Source organism: Venturia canescens, chromosome 9 (assembly GCF_019457755.1).
Source record: "Venturia canescens isolate UGA chromosome 9, ASM1945775v1, whole genome shotgun sequence".
Classification (NCBI taxonomy): Eukaryota; Metazoa; Arthropoda; class Insecta; order Hymenoptera; family Ichneumonidae; genus Venturia; species Venturia canescens.
In genome coordinates this window covers 12,927,088-12,945,648 of record NC_057429.1, presented here as the reverse complement: position 1 = coordinate 12,945,648, position 18,561 = coordinate 12,927,088, and the positions used below count along the sequence as shown (strand labels likewise).

The 18,561-nt window shown below is 36.0% G+C and overlaps 2 protein-coding genes and 1 long non-coding RNA gene across 4 annotated transcripts; 2 read left to right on the top strand and 1 right to left on the bottom strand.

Moving 5' to 3' along the window:
• Positions 1-387: 387 nt before the first annotated feature.
• Positions 388-11,918, top strand: LOC122416376 (REST corepressor 2). Of its 2 annotated transcripts, XM_043429269.1 has the most exons (10): positions 388-715; positions 1,158-1,226; positions 1,338-1,412; positions 1,721-1,935; positions 2,177-2,359; positions 5,288-5,398; positions 5,989-6,077; positions 6,577-6,751; positions 7,002-7,316; positions 7,602-11,918. In XM_043429269.1, the coding sequence occupies exons 1-10, from the start codon at positions 613-615 to the stop codon at positions 7,692-7,694; spliced, it is 1,428 nt and encodes a 475-aa protein (XP_043285204.1). In that variant the 5' UTR covers positions 388-612; the 3' UTR covers positions 7,695-11,918. The 2 variants fall into 2 exon arrangements, with proteins under 2 accessions (XP_043285204.1, XP_043285205.1); XM_043429270.1 differs by lacking the exon at positions 5,288-5,398 and having other exon boundaries at positions 390-715.
• LOC122416383 (uncharacterized) lies at positions 2,377-4,818 on the top strand. The gene is made up of 2 exons (XR_006262098.1): positions 2,377-3,453; positions 3,569-4,818. It is a non-coding gene; the product is annotated as an uncharacterized lncRNA (long non-coding RNA).
• LOC122416371 (uncharacterized) lies at positions 8,326-18,395 on the bottom strand. Its single transcript, XM_043429250.1, has 9 exons — positions 18,267-18,395; positions 17,873-18,117; positions 16,889-17,739; positions 15,763-16,549; positions 15,287-15,644; positions 15,048-15,196; positions 14,735-14,886; positions 14,125-14,502; positions 8,326-13,778 (listed from the first exon to the last, which is right to left on the bottom strand). The coding sequence occupies exons 2-9, from the start codon at positions 18,014-18,016 to the stop codon at positions 11,855-11,857; spliced, it is 4,743 nt and encodes a 1,580-aa protein (XP_043285185.1). The 5' UTR covers positions 18,017-18,117; positions 18,267-18,395; the 3' UTR covers positions 8,326-11,854.
• Positions 18,396-18,561: the final 166 nt, after the last annotated feature.

The window sequence follows — 18,561 nt, the reverse complement described above, 5'->3', positions numbered from 1 at the left end:
TGCGTTCGAATTTTCTCTCCGCCTGGGTTTTCCACACTTATACATTATATATTATATATATATGTTTAACGAAGCATGCAGGGAAGTGGTGAAAAAACTTGAGATCCCGATCTCTCCTAAGCACATCATATGAAATTCCTCTGTAGATTGAAATTTTGTAATAGATTTCTGAACAATATAATTCCATATTTTTCAACATCAGCTTTTAATTTTGCTAAGTCGACTGAAAAATAAAATATCCTACGCGTTTCATACCTGTTCGCAGATTTGTTATAGCTGAAGCGTCAATTTCGAATATATAAGAAAAAAATGATGTACCGTAGATGTGTATATATATAGGCCATTTTTATTTAGACGCTTCAGAGGGTTCGACCAATGAAAAGTCTCTGAAGGCTTTCGGCCATCTTTTATATACTTTCGCTACGGTCGCACGAAGCGGCATCATCTGAGTCTCGCGTTTGGGGGCCCACAGTTCGTGTACGCTACGCAAGGTGCGGTTTGGATGTATTATAGTTTTTTTTTCAAACATTAACTTTCTTTCGGATAAACCCGAGAAAATTATTTTTCGTACAAACCCGATTAACTTGCAAGAGTTTGTTAAGCGTTAACAAAATGGTTTTGGCTGAAAGAAATTCGGAAAATGTTAGAAATGGGAGAAGATCGAGAGGTCCCAGCCCGAATGGACAGACTGAGTCCTCCAGTGAGGAAGACGGTGGTAAGTGCATGTTTTTCCGTATTTTTCTTATTTTCATTATCCTTTCACTTTTTTCTTCAATATTATTGTCTTCAGGAGAATAAAACATTATTCAATCTTACAAACCTCACGAAAAATTTTCGATTTATTGCTTGTAATGACTTATCGATCGTGGTGCAAAAAACCTCCAAATGGAGCTTCAAACAGCGCGCCCCAATTTCTTTTTCAATTACCATCATTCTCCCATTATACATTTTCATATAATCATTTTTTTTTTTTCAAAAACTTCACTTTTCAATAAACATCTGTGTTTCCACTTATCAGTTCCAATCGCAAGACAATTCTGTTGTATTCACCCACATTAAAAAACATGAAGCTATAATTGACATCTCATTTTATGCTCCAATGTTAAAAAAATTTTACGTTTGCACTAATAATCCTTATGGGAATCATTTTATTTAAGCTCCAGCGGAAAAAATTCGTGTTGGTCGCGATTATCAGGTCCTTATACCTGATCTTGTACCCATAACTGGTAAGCCGCTTTTTTCCAATCTAATCTCTATTTGTAATATTGACTTTGTATAACAAGGTCAGAAATTCATGAAATTTTGACAGAACTCATATTTTTCCTTTCTTTTTATAGAACGTCGTCTCGACCAACTTTCGGACAGAGCTTTACTCGTCTGGTCACCCACCGTTGATATACCAGATCAAAAATGTAATTAAACGATAGAATTGACTAAATTTTGAAATTGAAATCAAAATGCATCCAAATTTCAGTATCTGATAAAAAAAAAAACTTTCCCTTATATATATTTTTTGATAAATCATTTATTTAGACAAGAAATATCTGAAAGTCGCATACAGGTTTTTCTAGTATTGTACATTCAGTACTTTTAACTCTGAAACATTTTAAATATAACGAATACTTGAGAATGCATATAGTCTTTACTGGACCACAAAGGAGTGAGTTGAAGATTAAGATGTAGATTTTCCAAACTTCTCAATAACTTTTTTGCTCTACAGTGGACGAATATATTATATTGGCGAAAGAAAAATATGGATATAACGGAGAACAAGCATTGGGCATGCTTTTTTGGCATAAACATAATTTGGAGAGAGCTGTCCTGGACTTGGCAAATTTTACCCCATTCCCAGACGAGTGGACAGTGGAGGACAAAGTTTTGTTTGAACAAGCCTTCCAATTTCATGGTAAAAGCTTCCACAGAATACGACAAATGGTGAGTCGAGCTTTTCAGTTGAAGCAAAATTATTAATTTTATTCAATCAGCCTCACTTTCAGTTTTCTTACCACATTGACGCACATTTATTGTAAATGTTTTCTTTCATGAATTTTATGTCTTGCCTAGATGAGAAATGAATAGAATTTGATTATTTTGAGTAGCTGATCAACCAGTTACTTTTTTAATGAAAATTTTAGTCATTTGCTGAAAAGTAACTCATAAAATTGCTGGATTCCAGTTACCGGACAAATCGATTGCGAGTCTCGTGAAATATTACTACAGTTGGAAGAAAACGAGAACTCGAACGTCTCTGATGGATAGACAAGCCAGAAAATTGACAAGCGGTGGCAAGGAAGGTGAAAATGGAAGTGAAAATGGCAGCGAATTAGGCTCAAACACGGATAGTGAGTCCGAAGAAAAAGTAAGATATTAATCGCAAGCATTTATTAGTACTTTTTTATTCTAACATATTCATCAAATCGTTGCATGCTGATTGTCGGGTTTGTCAATTCCATTGAACTATTTTTTTGCACTCACCAATTCCTGTTATCGAGGAACAAAATAATTGCATTGAACAAAAGCATTTGGGTGGATAGCAGACACAAAATATTCGCAAATACAAGTTTTTGCTCTTTATAAAATTCTGCATCGTTAAAGAAAATTCGTTGTATGCTCTTCAAAAAATGTATCCACACGTTCAATATTTCATGTGTGAAACGAAAATGTGTCAATTCGACAATCTCGGACGTACGAGCATACGAAGGATAAAAATGCTCACAGTTTAGCAAATTATCGACTTTCCTGTGCACCAAAGATCTCTCAAAGATTTCGATCGACGATGTAAGAATCGAAGATCGATAAAGTGTGTAGTATTTTTTCGTTATTTAAAAAAATGGTAATTATGCAGCTTGATTACTTTTCCGAAAATCGATGCTGCGAATTTTTTTTTAGCATGAATTGCTTCAATTAGTCACTATTAATGAAATTCCATCGGGAGAGGCTGACACCCTTAAAAACCACAAGTTATTGGGTTTTCAAGTTATTGGAAAAAAGGAATAAAATACGGTATATTTGAATATTTTGGAGTTCATGATAGGACAAGTGGACACACACACATACACACACGCGGGCGCGCGCGCGCAAGCACGCATTGAAAGTGCTCTGAACCCACCCAACGATCCCGTACACACATCGAAAATGCTCTGAATTGCACTGCGTTAATACATGTGGCCTTGAAAAAGACCGTTGTATTTGAAAGGGCCATTCATGATGATGATTATGACGACGACTGTGGTAATTCAGCTGACGATGATGATTTCGTGCACGAAATCATTTCAAAAAATGCGTGAAATCGATCACGATGGTCTGGAAATTGCCGTTTAAAATAAAACTCGGCAATATATCCGTCCATGTGATATTCACGCCGACCATATCGTGGGACGTTTGCTCGGACTTCCCTCCACGTGCACTCTATATTTTGGGTATGAGCGCCAGTGTCGGGGTCAACAAAATTTAGTGAGTGATTCACTTTAAGGTGTTTATAACCCTCCGATGACAGGCAATTGTAGGCCTTCCAGCAATCTGACATGACAGTGGTTCCCGGTAAAATATGTTCATTTATCATTTTCAGTAACATCGTCGCGATCCTGTCTGGAACAGCAACAATCAATACCTTCCGTGATTCACGTTCGAATCCATCGAAAATCCACTGGCCATTTATGATTCGACCACGGTTGTGTTTTCGCTTGCCGAATTTTACCGCATCGATTTCAACCGTGATGCCTGCTCCACCGATCTTTTCGGAATTGTCGATATAATATATCAGTAAAGCCTCCCGAATAAAATTCGACCAGTCAACAACAGTGTGACTGTCCATATTTATTTCTCTTTCGAGAAATTCTTGTCGGGGGGATTTTAATGATAGAAAATAACCGATAAAGACGCAGGCTTCCTCCAGAGAAAGAGTGATATTCTCAAACCGAACTCATTAACTCGAATTGATCGAAAAAATGCGCACTTGGTAATAAACACCTTTTTACCTTTCGAAACTTTTCGTTTCTTTTGACATCGCCAAACTTAAGTTTCGGCGTTCCACGTAGCCAAATTACTACAATTCGAGCACCTCATATCACGAAACACTGCACCATGTGCTTGTAAAAACTATAATAATTGTTCGGAATCCTCGCACAACCGATGAAATTGACGTAATCCGTAGGAGCAATTAACGCAATTCATTTTCAAGCTACGTGTAATAATGTTCACGACAGAACGAAAACTGAGGTCAGTCATCTATTCAAAAAATATTCGTGTAAGGAAAGACTGATGTGAGCGCCAAAATCAATACAAACTTTATCATTCGATAATTGTTTGTTACCTTCTTTTCATTCAACACCACCATAGCACGCTTCCGAAAACAAACAAAGCGCGCATGTGTGTGTGTATCCACCTGTCCTGTTGTAAACTCTAAAATATTTAAATATTCTCTATTTCATCATATTTTTCCAATAACTTCAAAATCCCATAACTTATGGTTTTTATGGGAAATGTTAGCCTCCCCCGACGGAATATCACTTATTATATTCCGATCAACAACTTCGAAAAAAAAAAATGTTGCATCGACTTTCGGAAAAGTAACTAAACTGCATAATTACCATTTACGAATGTTTTATGGACATGTTTACGAACGAATATTGAAATTGCGAGAAATTTTGGTAATGAATGATTCAAAAGACATTTGGAAAAGCATTAGACCTCTTGAAATTTCGAGATCATCATTTTTCGATAAAATTAAACACTCTTCATTTATTGTTTCAACGAGGAAGTTATGCGAAAAATCATCGAGCAAAATTATTCGTCAAATAAAATGAGTTTGTTAATTTTTCTGAAACTTTTTCTCATTAAACCTCTTTTTTAACTTCATAAATTTCAAGAATTTCTTTTGATTTGTTTGGAAAGTTTTTACGAACTGTTCGAAAAGGTTCGCAATTTTTTATTTGTCATAATTTGAAAAATGAAGAAGAAAAATTTGTCAAAACTACTGGAAGAGAGGATAATGGAAAATCCATTTAACTCGAACAAAAAAAAGTTCTTTTCACTGAAAACACAATTTTTCGTTAAAACAATAATTAAACGTTACAATCGTTGAAAATCATTGTCCAAAACGGTTCACGGATAACTGAATATTTTCCGTTTTTCCTGGACTCACTTCGTGGTTGCAATGTTGAAAGAAAGCAAAATTTGGAGCTGTAAAAATTAGTGTATAACGCGGTAAAATTGTGAAATTCGTTGAACGAGAAGCGGGCTTGTGAAAGATCGTGTTTATGAATCGTGAATGTGGGGAACGTTCCAGAAATGGACGATCCATCGCGGAATACGTCGTGGAAAAAACCAAGCAGTACCAGGAAACCAAGGCGCCGACGCTAAAGCCTCGTCAGACTCGGAAAACATACCCCAGGTTCAGGTACCTCACCCAAAACCTTGTCCCACTCTTTTTCTCTCTATCTCTTTATCTGTGCAAAAGTTTCTAAGCTGTTTTACCAACGTCTTTGCTAAATGTCTCGGTTTTGTTTTTATAGTCGCACACTAATGTCCCGTTACATTGGTTTCAATCGGTTTAGAAATGTTTTTTTTCGCCCTTAAGCACAGTTTTGAGTGGTCCGGTTTGTTCTTTGTTTCAACATCACTTGAATTCCAACGAAGTTCATTGAATAGTGCAACTCACGCCATAGTTTGTCACAAAAATGAGAAGGAGTCCGTGGTGTCGTTCAATGTTCCCGAATGACATGAATTATGCGACCTCTGTGTGCTCGTAAATTATAAGTTTGGTCTCTCCAAGCTCGGAACACATTTAGTTGCCCAATTGAATAAATAAAATCTCTTTAAAAAAAACGGTATTCTTTAGTGACCTCGGTCTCGTCCTAAAATTTTGGGTTTGTACGTGTACCGGAGGGGGAAGGGATCGTAGTTTTGGAGAATATTTAACCACAGTCTTTCTCGTTTCTTTGTTACTTTTTATTTCGTCTATCTAAAAAAGGGCATTATGTGTTGTAGGGTTCTTGTAGCAACTGCGGCGTTGCTTGTCATAGTGTTCGTGCGACACCCAAAGGACACGCGTGTCATAGCTGCTATCTGCACTGGAGGTCAGTGGATTATTCAGACGACAAAATAATCATCATCAACGTTTGTCATTTGTTTCTTTTTTGTTTGTTTTATATTCTCATTGTTTTCCTACTATTTTCTGTCGTCGTTAATACTTCTTTTGCTTTTTCGTTTCTCCCTTTCTTTTCTGTTCCTCTCATTCGTTATACGAACGAAGAGGATTGACCGTCTGGTGTTGAACGAGAATGTTCATACAGGCGAAACACTTCAATTTCCACTCTCGCTTTTTTCGAGAAATATAAATCCCTCATTTTCTGACTTCCATTTTCCAAATTTCCATGGGCAAAACACGAAGGTTCTTCGACAATGTTCCACTTATTTATCAAGTCGAAGAATCCTGTACGAACATTCGCGACACATAATGTTTTCACACTTCTGACACACCACGAAGGTCAATACGAGAAGAAACGGAGATGAAAAAGTGAATAATATATTTAACAAAAACGAACAAACGAAACGACAGTATGTTCGGTTATTCAGGCGTACGGGTGTCGCTAGACCCTTAAGCTCAATGCCCGGTCGTTCAAACAAACGAAAACCTCCACGTGGTCTGGTAGTCAATCATGACGATTTGGCGGCATTGGCTGGCCAACCGAGCCAAGCGAACAACAGTCTTCAAGCTATCGACACCGAAATTGTTAGTCTCAAGCGACAAGTACGTCCATCAAATGAATTATACTACTAAAAAGAATGAGACAAATAAAGGAAAGCCTTAAATAGATGAGTGGAAGCCTAGATATTTCATATCGTGTGGATACATTTTTATACGCTTCGTAGATATAAGTTTATGCTCATTTGAATGCATGAATGCACACTGCTAATTGTTCGCATAAAAAACATCTTTTTAGTCCATTCAAATGTACCCGTTGATAACAATTTCTTTCCAATTTTGTTCGAAAAAAAAGATCCAATCGAATAAGCAGCAAGTGAGTGCACTTAAGCGGAAAACTATCGATGGCATCGACGATCTGCGCCCACCAGAAGTATCCAGTCGTATTAACGCACGTTGGACAAACGATGAACTTCTCCTTGCCGTACAAGGAGTGAGAAAATATGGGAAGGACTTTTCCGCCATCGCCGATATCATTGGCACCAAAACCGAAGCCCATTTACGCTCTTTTTTCGTCAATTATCGAAGAAGGTACAACCTTGACGCGATTCTCAAGGAATATGAGACTGAAACTGGTCCGGTTCTAGTCGACGACGAGAAAGAAGAAAAGGTAACGCTAAACAAACCTTTTGCTTAATTAAACACATTTTTTTGGCGTAAACCAAATTCATAAAATAATAAAAGTAAAGTAAATTCATTATTTCGTTTGAACATGTTGAATTATCGATAAATTTTGTTCGGAAATGTTGAAGTTTTCATTAAATTTTTCCTTAATTAAATATGATTTGAAAAAAACTTTGATCAAAAATTCTCGAATAGCCATGTTTTTTTGAATTCATGAATTTAGAATCGATCAGATTTCAAAGAATTTACCAAAATTTTCAATCATTTTTAGATGGAAGTCGATCCACCAGCGAATAACGAAAATGCCGAAACGTCGCAAAGAATGACAAAATCGTCGGTCAGTGTTGGGCAAACAGCAAAATAACAGACAAACACGGCAATTAAGTAAGCGCGCCGAAATTCAACTAGACCATCGAGATAAATTTTTACCTAAAAAAAAAAGAAAAACAAAATGAATGTTCATAGTACATAGTGGAATTAATTAATATTAATGAACATAGAAGATAAGTGAAAAAAGGAAAAAAAATCAGGAAGATTGAAACGCCGAGATTTGGTGGTTAAAGATTCGCAGCGAGAGATACATGTTCAATCAATTGCGCCGTTGAAACGGAGCTGAACAAAATGTTTCTTGGTTTTTTTACCTTCGATACAATTTCATAAAGATATGCGTGAGTGCGTGGGCGTGTGTGTATGCGTGCGTGCGTGCGTGCGTGCGTGCGTGCGTGCGTGCGTGCGTGCGTGCGTGTGTGTGTGTGTGTGTGTGTGTGTGTGTGTGTGTGTGTGTGTGTGTGTGTGTGTGTGTGTGTGTGAAATTCGAATAATACTTGATTCCGCAATGAGGAAAAAACATAAGAGTACGTAGCAAGGTTGGAGAAAAAACGATCGACACTGATTTTTTTTTCACAAGTAATAATTAAAATTCCATCGATCGATCTTACTGAAAAAAAATTCGTCAATTCGATCCAGCAGATGTGAGCATTAACACAAACGCGAAATCATTCTACATTTTTTTATTTATCCAATCATATTTGTACCATAATATTCCAATGCAATCATAAAATTTGCTTTTTTCTACACTGTTCAAAATACTTCTTTACATTAGTTTTCAGGTTGCAATAAAAAGCCATAATTACTAATTTCTGTAATTCTCATCGCTGCGCTCCATAGTTAATGAAAGCAATACTCGCACCGATTGTACACGTTTCTAAATTCAAGTTTATTTTGGCATAATCGTGCATGCTTAAGTAAATTTTTGTTCTAACACGACTTTCCTATTTCATCTGAAATAATTGTACAAAATGAACACAAGCTTATCCTTTGTTTTTGCAAACACCACCTATAAACCGATTTTTTTAGTTGATCGACAATTCTACCGAGTTACCGAATGAGATTCTTAAGGCTCTCTTCAAGCATTGTTTCATTCATTTTATGAAAGCTATTTAGAAACAGAGCTATGTCGTTTCATTCAAATCTTGAATCGTGATTTGTTAAAAAAAAATTGTTGTCTTTCCTGTCGTTCTGTCATTAGTTTTCTTCACTTCATCTCGTTATTCATTCCCAATCTGGACTTCATCAATTTATTTTTGTAGATACTACCGTGTGTAATAATCTCGTCGAAATTAAATGTTGCATTGTTTGCCGATATTAAATTGCAGAAAAATGTTCAATAGTTTCCGAACATCACGTGAATGATTCCAAAATCGTGATAATCGTAAATAAATTTATTAAAGTTTATGATGGAAAACGAATTCGTACACGTTTTTCTTCAATCATATCCGAAAAAACGTCGGAGACCGTGTAACTCCTGCACTCGTTGGATCATACGATCTTTATAAATATATATATATACATAATAACACATTATATGTAGCATACAAAAAATACGTATAAATGAACAAGAAAGCATATATATTTATATATAGACGTACGATTTTTTTTAGGTTTAATTTCGTGTACATGTTACATATTCGTAGACTTATTGACTTTAACGCCATTAATAATAGACAATTTTCGATGAGCGTATCGATGGTGTGACGAAATTTTCATAATTCGTTTTCTATTCTTAACAAGCTCCTCTTTATTTCTTCACTATTGAGTTTGATTTTGTGATTACTTGATAAAGAAAAGAAATGAATTCTTGTAGTAGTAAAAAATTTACAACGAGAAGACAATTTCATAGGAAAATTGATGTAAATTTTTAATTTTTAATAAGAAAAACAGGCGTTATATATACATTAGGGTGGTCCTTATTTGGGGTTGAAATTTTTTTTTCTCAAATTCCCCTCCTGGTTCGATTCTAAATCACTAAAAAAGACACTACAACAAAGCTGTGGTCAGTGGGATGATGGGAAAGGGTGCCGGCAAACCCGGTCGTTGTTTCTACTTCAGTCAAATTTGTGTTTGCTTTATCTTTGGCTCCTATTCATTTTCTATGTATAAATCACGTCGAGCCATCCAAGTGTACTCGAAACCCTTGTCAATCGTCATTAAGAACAACCATTCAAGTATTTATTTAACATATAGTCGTTGAAAATTCGAACTACAATATTTTCCCGTATACCCAGGAATAAATCATTAGATGATTTTTTATTCTTTGCTCCTGAATTTCGATAATAGACAAGTTTTCTATCGTTTTTCTATTCGTCAAGAGAATTATATTTTCTAAAATTTCTAGATCATTACTTCCTCTGATATTTTCTTCATGACCTAGAAGTAAACGGTTCTATTTGCATGCTATTACTGAATTTATATATCTGTCGTTTTCGGGATCTGTTACTCAAGAACAGCCTTTTTTGAGGACCGATGAAACGAAGTAGTCTTGTTTCGTAGGCTTATGTCAGTTTGTCGGTGATTTTATGTGAATTCTTACATCTGAGGAATTTTTTTATAACGTGATAGTCAGGCGCTATGTTGAGAGAAACGGAATAAAATAACTGTTTTAAGAATTTGTTTGTCAAAAGAAAGTCGAACGCAACGCAGAAAGAGTTTTGATGAATAATTCGCAATAAGATGCAATTCTTGAACCATCAGATGATTTATATCAGTATTTTATATGAAAGTTATTAAAGAATAATGATTATTTAAGATTAATATTTGATGATAGAATTTGTAGTTAAGGTGGCTTGGGCTATGCCGAGAAAACTTAAAAAATATCAGGAAGAATATCGTGTTAGCTGGACGTTGTGCCACGAGATATGATATTCGGAACGGCGTCGGCTTTCCCAGGGAAGTTGTGATAGTTGGACTCTATGCCGCAGAGACTATAATAGGAAAATACGCAGAGATTACAAAAGGAAGAAAGATTCGAATGAAATGATAAATAACCGGCCCCAGCAGAAAAACATCACTTTTATATAAAATGCCTTTTTTTCAATCGATTCGAACTTGCCGGCACCATTTCCCATCATCCCACTGACTCCAGCTTTTTCGTGGTGTCTTTTTTAATGATTTGGAATCGAACCAGGGGGGTAATATGAAAAAAAATGTCAACCTCAAATAAGGACCACCCTCATATATATATATATATATATATATATACATTGCGAACTGAGTAAATAGAATTATGAGACTCGTAGAACCTTCATTCAATCTAAAATATGTCGACTAATTCTAATTGATCTTAAATTACAGTAGTTAGCGTACGTTTGAAATTCAATTATACATTATTTTGTTTATCTATTCATTATTTATTCCGACAAAAGAAGATGCTTTCACGTGAATTTTGCACATAGAAAAAATATATTCTGGGTCTTTGTAAGCATCTTCCATATCGTCCGGGTTGAAAAAAAACGCAAGGGATATCGAAAAATACGAAATTTGCTAGCAGAATCATTCGATAATAGTGTGTAAGTTGATAAAAAAGAATAGTTTGTATTAACGCTGGTTTAAGATGTATCAGTAGTCATAATTTCACTTGAAGACGAACAAAATCTCGTTTCTTTTTTGCACTCCATAAATAGTGACTCCGTTGAGAACACTTCGGCTGCACAAGCATTAGGAAAAAAAACAACAACTTGAAGAAAGAAAAAAGTAACAGTTGTAAATAGCAAATTTAAGAATGTCGTGCCTGCGAGACACATGTCATTTTCGTGATTCTTGTGCTGATTTCATCACAAAAATCAAGGAAAATGAATTGCTCATGATTGACCAGTCCTAGATCGTGCGAATATTGTAAACTGAATAAGACCTAAACGTATTTTTTGTATTTTTTTCTTGTTAATCACAACATAAAAGAAAAACCGATAAAAAAGATTGCACTAGTGAATTAAAAAATTCACCAGTGCAATTCACTAGCGCGCCGATGACGGATGATCGATTTTGAGCCAACGAGCGTGTCTCAATTGTATAAATCAACTTGTTTTTTTTATTCTTCTCATATTCTTTAGTTCTTATATACATGTTTGTTCAAAGCAATTTACTCAGTTTAATATAATGAAGAAAGAAAACATACGGACGAATATAAAACCAATAATTGTACGATCATTAAGATTCACTCGCTGTGTCCGGTCAATCAATTTTCTTTCGTTAATCCTTTATCAAGTCCATTAAATCCTGTTTCTTCAGCATTAAATAATACGGAGTACTTAAATTTGTAAAATATTCAATTTGGTCGCCGAAATCCCTCAAGTCTTGTTTCGCAGAGATTACACCGTTGATGTTTTGTAAATCGTCATACTTTATGGGCATTTCTTGTTTTTTATTGAATAATCTAACGCAGTGAGTCAGAATATTCAATAATTCTGTATCGTCACGTTGAAATGTGTCGTCTTGTTCGTAAGGACTCTTCAGCGCTCTAACCGACTCTTTGGTGCTCATCGAATTGATTATTGACTTGAATATTTCGAAACAGTCGGAAGGCAAAATTATTGTATTTTGTGCCCAAACGAAAGTCAATTTAGTTAAAATGATAAAAATACTTGCTCTCGAACAAAAATATTCATCACTTCGACCGACAATTTTATTCGTCATTGGACTTAATTTACTCGCTGCAAAATCCCTCGTTTCTGCATCTCCGTCCACCAACAACGTCGTTATTATGCAAAGGAATTTTCCAACCTCTGGGTTCTTTAGATTGAAAACAAACGCATTTTCATCGTGACTGAATAATTTTCCAACTAAATGTGAGAGACAATCAATAACCAGAAATTTCGTTTCAACATTGGCACTTGCGTGTTCCATTACTTTCGATAAATAATAAATCGTTGATCGAAACAATTCTTCGCTGAGGATGTCCGTGTAAATGGCAATCGTGTGACCAATATTTCGTAGCTTATCGGCGCAAGAGCGTCCCGAATTCTCGTCGATATTTTTCAACGATTCGCTTAAAACTGTCAGATTTTTTTCAACCTCTTTGCTCACTCGTCTGTTCTGCAGAATATCGAGAATGGACGAAAGTTCGTAGAGCAGAGTATAAGTTATTGAGGAATCGTTCACCATTTCGAGCGCGTCGGCCACAAGACTTTTCAGCAGATAATCTGGTGTTAGATCTTCCAGGTTTGCTGCAACGATCGCATGATGCTTAGCGGTTCTCGCATGATTCATATAAAACTGTCTCGTGTAAGAACAACTGAGAAATTGGCTTTTGAAAGCAATAACATTTTTAAGAAATTCGGACAAACCCAGCATTGGTGGTGTGCCAGTTTTTTTATCGAATAAACTGGATATGAATTGATGATCGTAAGTTTCGCAGTTCGCTGTACTTTCTCGGTTTTTCAAAATCGACAATGCAACGGGACAGCCGATCAAGCAGTTTAGTAACATTGAGCTTATAGGGAAAGAGCACAAATTATGGACCGTGTACTGTTCGCGGGGCGGTCCGAACAACGTGTAGGCTTCTTTTTTCCAAAAATATTCAGCTCTTGCCAATTGCACTCTGATCGCGATATCGAATTGTTTCTCACAAATGTTGTGCTTGCGAATTACGAATTTGTTACTCGTACATTTAGTCTCGTATTCGTACTTGCGTCGGAGATAAAATTGGGCCAACAATTGTCCGTGATTGTAGTTATCGCTGTGCCAATTGATTTTTCGCATTTTCATCACCGTCAATTCATAAAGTGTGTCAACGAGTGGCACGAAAGCAGCGTATGCCTTTGCCGCCAGATTGCGCACATGAAACACCGGATGTGCCAGAAGGACGAGAAATATTTTTTTCCCTCGAATGATGTAATCTTCACAGGAATAATCGACAAGATCACAACCACTGGTCCCCATTTTGGACAGCAGTGTTAAAAGCGGCACGATTTTACTGACCGTCGGAAAATCGTTCTTAACGCTTCCAAAAGATCTTGTAGAGGTTTCCAGCTCGTCGAATATACTCGTCGCCAGTTTCGGATAATGCGTGACGAAATGATTGATCGAATTACCGATCCCGTAATCCAACTCTTTCGGACTGCACTGACCCACCAACCGTGGAACTATTGCACCGAATAATTGTAGACTTGCGTTCCTGCGTTTGGATAATACCATTGTGAGTATAAAATTTCATTTGATTATGATTGAGCTCTGTGTTAGTCTAATAAATGTCGATATGTCAAATTCTTTATATTCACAAAATTGAATGTTTAACGGGAACTGGAAACACTATTTTATTCTTGTATTCCGTTCATATTATTCTTTTTTTACTTCATTGCAAGTTCTAAAGATTACTGAATATTTTCAATATTATTACGCCCTCTAATTGCATTCCTGACTGAATGGCACTTTGGTCATTCCTCAAAAATAAAAATCTATGAATGAATTTTGTACTAAGATGACAAGAATTTTGTAAAAATATTGGTGTTTCAATATCTCACCGGACGGTCCACTCAGGCGCTTGCAAATATTCGAAGCACAGCAAGCAGACTTGTTCCATGTACTGCACCAAATGAGCTTGTAATCCTTTGTCAGCGATGAGAGAACGTAAAAAGTGTAAATGCCTCGCGCATGTCGAATCGCTTTGGCAATGTTCATTATGTTGAAAATGTTTTTCTTTCAAGTTATTCAATAAGGTGGCTGCAGCTAAGTGCACAAACGGACGATTGTATCTAGTATCACTGGAAACTATACGATGAAACATTATCGTCATTCCAGCTCCACGTCGTGTCAAATTGATGTTATTTTTGTCGTCGATACTCAACAAATTTTCCAAGTGTTTCTGTATTACTCCGTCGTAATTTTTTGTACAAGCAACCCTGAAAATCATAGATACAAAATCGTAAAATATTCTCATTGTTATTATATTTTAGTTTGTTCTCCCGATTTTAAAATTGTCCAAATCTTTTTTCTAAAAGCTCATGAAAATTTACCTCGTAGTTTAAAAGCTAATTCAACTTTCTGAGAGAAATATTTCTATGAAAAAATGTAATATGAACTTTTTAGTGTTGTGTAATTTTTTAAGTTTTTTGACTTTACGCAGAATCTTACTTTGTCAGTTTTGCGAGTGCCAAACCTGCTGCTTCGATTGCTCCTTTGTGTCGACATTTCAACAAAACGGAAACTATGAGATTTGCTGCTCTTTCCACAATTTCTTTATTTTCAGCACGACATCCTATTTCGGAAGCCAAATCGCACGATACCTGAGAAGAAAAATATTTCATATTTAGCAAAATACGTTGAAAAACTCGAGAAAGAATATAAATGTTTAACGGAATAACACTCGGCAGAAAAATTGAAAAAGAGAAAAAAGTTATTGGAAACAATCTTGAATTTTTCAATACTTGGGAGACAAATTTTGTACTTTAAGGGACATCCAAATACAGGAAACAACGATTTGATGAGCGGGCGACAAACTGCATTCATCGTCGACTTCGTTGGCTCCGTCCATTTCACTGTTTTTAATTGCACTATCAACGGCAATGCTCATGTCCTCGAAAGACGAGGAGAATTCTATGGAAAAACCGAAGATCTTTTGAACAAGACGATTTTTTTTTTCAAAAATCAATGCGAAAATAAATATAAAAAGGTACGATTTTTTACCGTTATTTTTGTCGTCTAGAGAAAAAGCAGAAAGAAAAAAGTTTGTGGCTTCCTCGATAAGATCGAGGAGTGTTCTTGTCACATCATTTGTTACATCCTCTGTCAAGCCAATTTCGAGAATGACCGTTAAAGCACCAAAAAACGATGAGCCTTCCGTCGCCGATTTTAAAATGTCACCTTTGACATGGTCCAGTTGGCTGATTGCAGAATTCACAAACCAATCTACATATTTTGAAGTACCGTCCATCCACTCGATGTCATATTTCCAAACTTCGAGTATTTTCAATACAGCAGACCCTCCTGCTATGTCCTGAACTCGTGAAGACTGGCATAACCTCAAGGATGTCTCAGCTAAAACCTAAACGAACGGATGCACTTTTAGTTAGTATCATAAGTTCTTTTTTACTCCGGCAATTCTGTTTTGGTTTAAGTCCGAAAAACCTGGGATTAATAAAAAAAATATAATGATTTCTTACTTTTTTGTCAGATTTTACAAATATGTGAGGCTCGAAATAACGAATGAGGATTGAAGCTGCTGTGTCCCTGACATCGTCCGCTGGATCGAATACGAGTCTCATTAGTAGAAATGCACTTTGGCGATCATCAAATGTCCAATTTCCTTTCTCAATCATTCGACGTCTCAAGGCGTTGGCAGACTTCAGAGTCGCCACGTATTTTGTCCCTTTCGTTGACACACCATTGACCGAAGAATCGATCGTGAAATTCATTATTACTGAGTACAATTTCAATCCAAGAATTTTGCGTTGATAAGATGAACCAATTTCAAAGCAATCGAGCAAGAATCTGTGCAACCAGTTAATGAATTCGCAAATTGCATCATCCAAAAGTTCACTGCCATTGGCGAGTTTGATTATTTTAGCAAAAAATATTTGAAACTTTTCGACTATCCCTTTCCTCATAATGATCGTACTAGCGTTTACGTTGAAGTATAGAAATCTCTTGACAACTCCAAACGGTTCCGGGCCGGTCCAATCATTGTTTCGAGCAATAATCGCAAAGGCGTTCAGCCTTGTTGTTTCAGAAATATCTACAATACGTGAACCTAACATTTTCGAAAAGTTTTCGTCATTGTAAATCGCTTGGAATGCTCGCTGGTCGCCCATTCTTGCTAAATACATTTGACTCAACTGTAACTTTTTCATTGAATCGTGTTTCCATAAATACTCAAAGATGCTCGGAAATTTCTGGATTGTCGGCTTCATCCATTGTTGCCAGAGTAAATCTATCGCCGCCAGCTCTTTTCTATCGAAAAACAATAGAAATGATTGATTTATTAGTGAGTTTCTGATTCTTCCATTCATTTCAATTAGTCAGTCTCAATGCACTCGATCGAACGAAAATCGAGAAAAATTCAGTCTTTTCAAATGGCTGCAAATTCGTTTAGAAGAATTAGATTCAAAAATTACTAAGAATTTTGTTCAATAGTATCTTGAAAAAAAAGGATTTTTTTTAAATGTACAAAAATCGTTGAATTTTTTCCTCCATTTTTGTTGGATCACTTAGCGTCGAAAATGTGAATAACCATAGTTTTTTGTAAAAAAAACGCTACAAATGGTAGGCTTCGAAAATTCGACAACGTACTCAGTCTCCCATTCGGCGCTGATTCGAAAGAAGTCTTCAGCAAAAATGATTTCCCACTCGTTCGCCTTCATTTTTCTTAGAATCGTCGAATACAGCAATGTACCAGCTTGTTTCAAATGATTTTTCGTTAAGCTCGTAAAGATGCAGGCGATAAGGCCAGAGTTTACGATTGATGTGAGGTTACAAGAAATTTTACAGACTTCCACGAGGATCGTGTATTTCGTCACGTTTTGCCAGGAAAAGTTTTGAATGCAATTTTCAAAAACATATTCCAAAAAGCCATTGTACTTATTCGACATGATTTTCAAGTATATTGGAAATATTTGGCACGCGTTTCTCCGTGAAATTTCGTTGATGCAGTTATCCCAGTTCGAGAAAATTATAGCTTCGAGTTTCGTTTCAATTTCGTTGGTATCGTACTCGAGCCAAAACTTCATCTCCGAAGTTTTTTCCATCCATGTTTGTAAAATTTTGTAAGCGATGTACGAATATTTCGTGTAGGTGAGACAATTTTTACGCAATACTTTGAAAGCCAAGAAGACCAAATCGGGCGAGTGAATGTTTTCAACGTTTAATTGAAGATATCCATGGGTCATCGCGAGTTTGAACCATTCGAGATCACAGATTTGAAAATTTTCTTGGAACGCGTTCAAAACTGGTGTTCTCAAGTTCCAACAGTTTTTCAATAAATTTGTCAGCTCCTCTGATGAATCTCCGACACATAAATTCGTCGCTAATGTTAGAGATCCCAACAATACTCGTTCATCACCAATCTCGTCGCTCGATGTTAATACTCGCAGAATTTCGACAGGAAGACCTTCTGCAACTGGAGCCTGCAAACTCAATAACTTCTGCAATATCCAGAAAAAAAGTACATTTTCAACTATTGGAATTTTCATTTCTTATTATAAAATTAATTATTCATTGACTTTTCAGAAACTTTTTTAATAATTCAAGAGAAAATAATGAATAATGGGATCGAACTTTGTACAGCTGGATATGCTGATGACGTCTCATTCTTCGTAAATCTATATCAGCTCCTTTTTTATTGATCGATTGATCATCCTCATCTACGGAACTTTTAGCTGATAAACCCATAGCAGTTCCTCCATTTTCATTGTCAGTCATAATTACGATCGTTCCTTGAAACCAAACGTCTTCGCGAAGTCGTTTGAACAGCAAGTGCGGACTTGTTTGAACATTTACAACTCAAATCCGTAGGTTGTTTCCTGCAATGAACGCGATAAAGAACTTTTACCAAATTCATCAAAATTAGTAGAAATTTGATAAAACACTTTCTGCAATGACGTAAAGCTCCTAGTAAGCATACAACTATGGATAGAGGGTACAGGAAATGGGAAAAAAATGGAGTACACACCTTTTTCACAAGGCCCCGGGTGAAGCTTTCATTATAGTTTATTTATTTATCAACAGATTGAAATTGAAAAAAAATCATATTAACAATAATCCACAATCGCACCGTTAGTTTATTATAAAATTTATTGAACTAGGCTTCTGCTCTTTTCGGAACTTCTGGAACATACCCATTTCCTTCTCGTTCGATTTGTTCCTTGAACTTCAGGTATTCACGTTTCCGATCAAAATGCTTTACCTGATTAACACGATTAAAAAGGAAAATTACATTTGGTTTTTTATGAATGACAGAAATATTT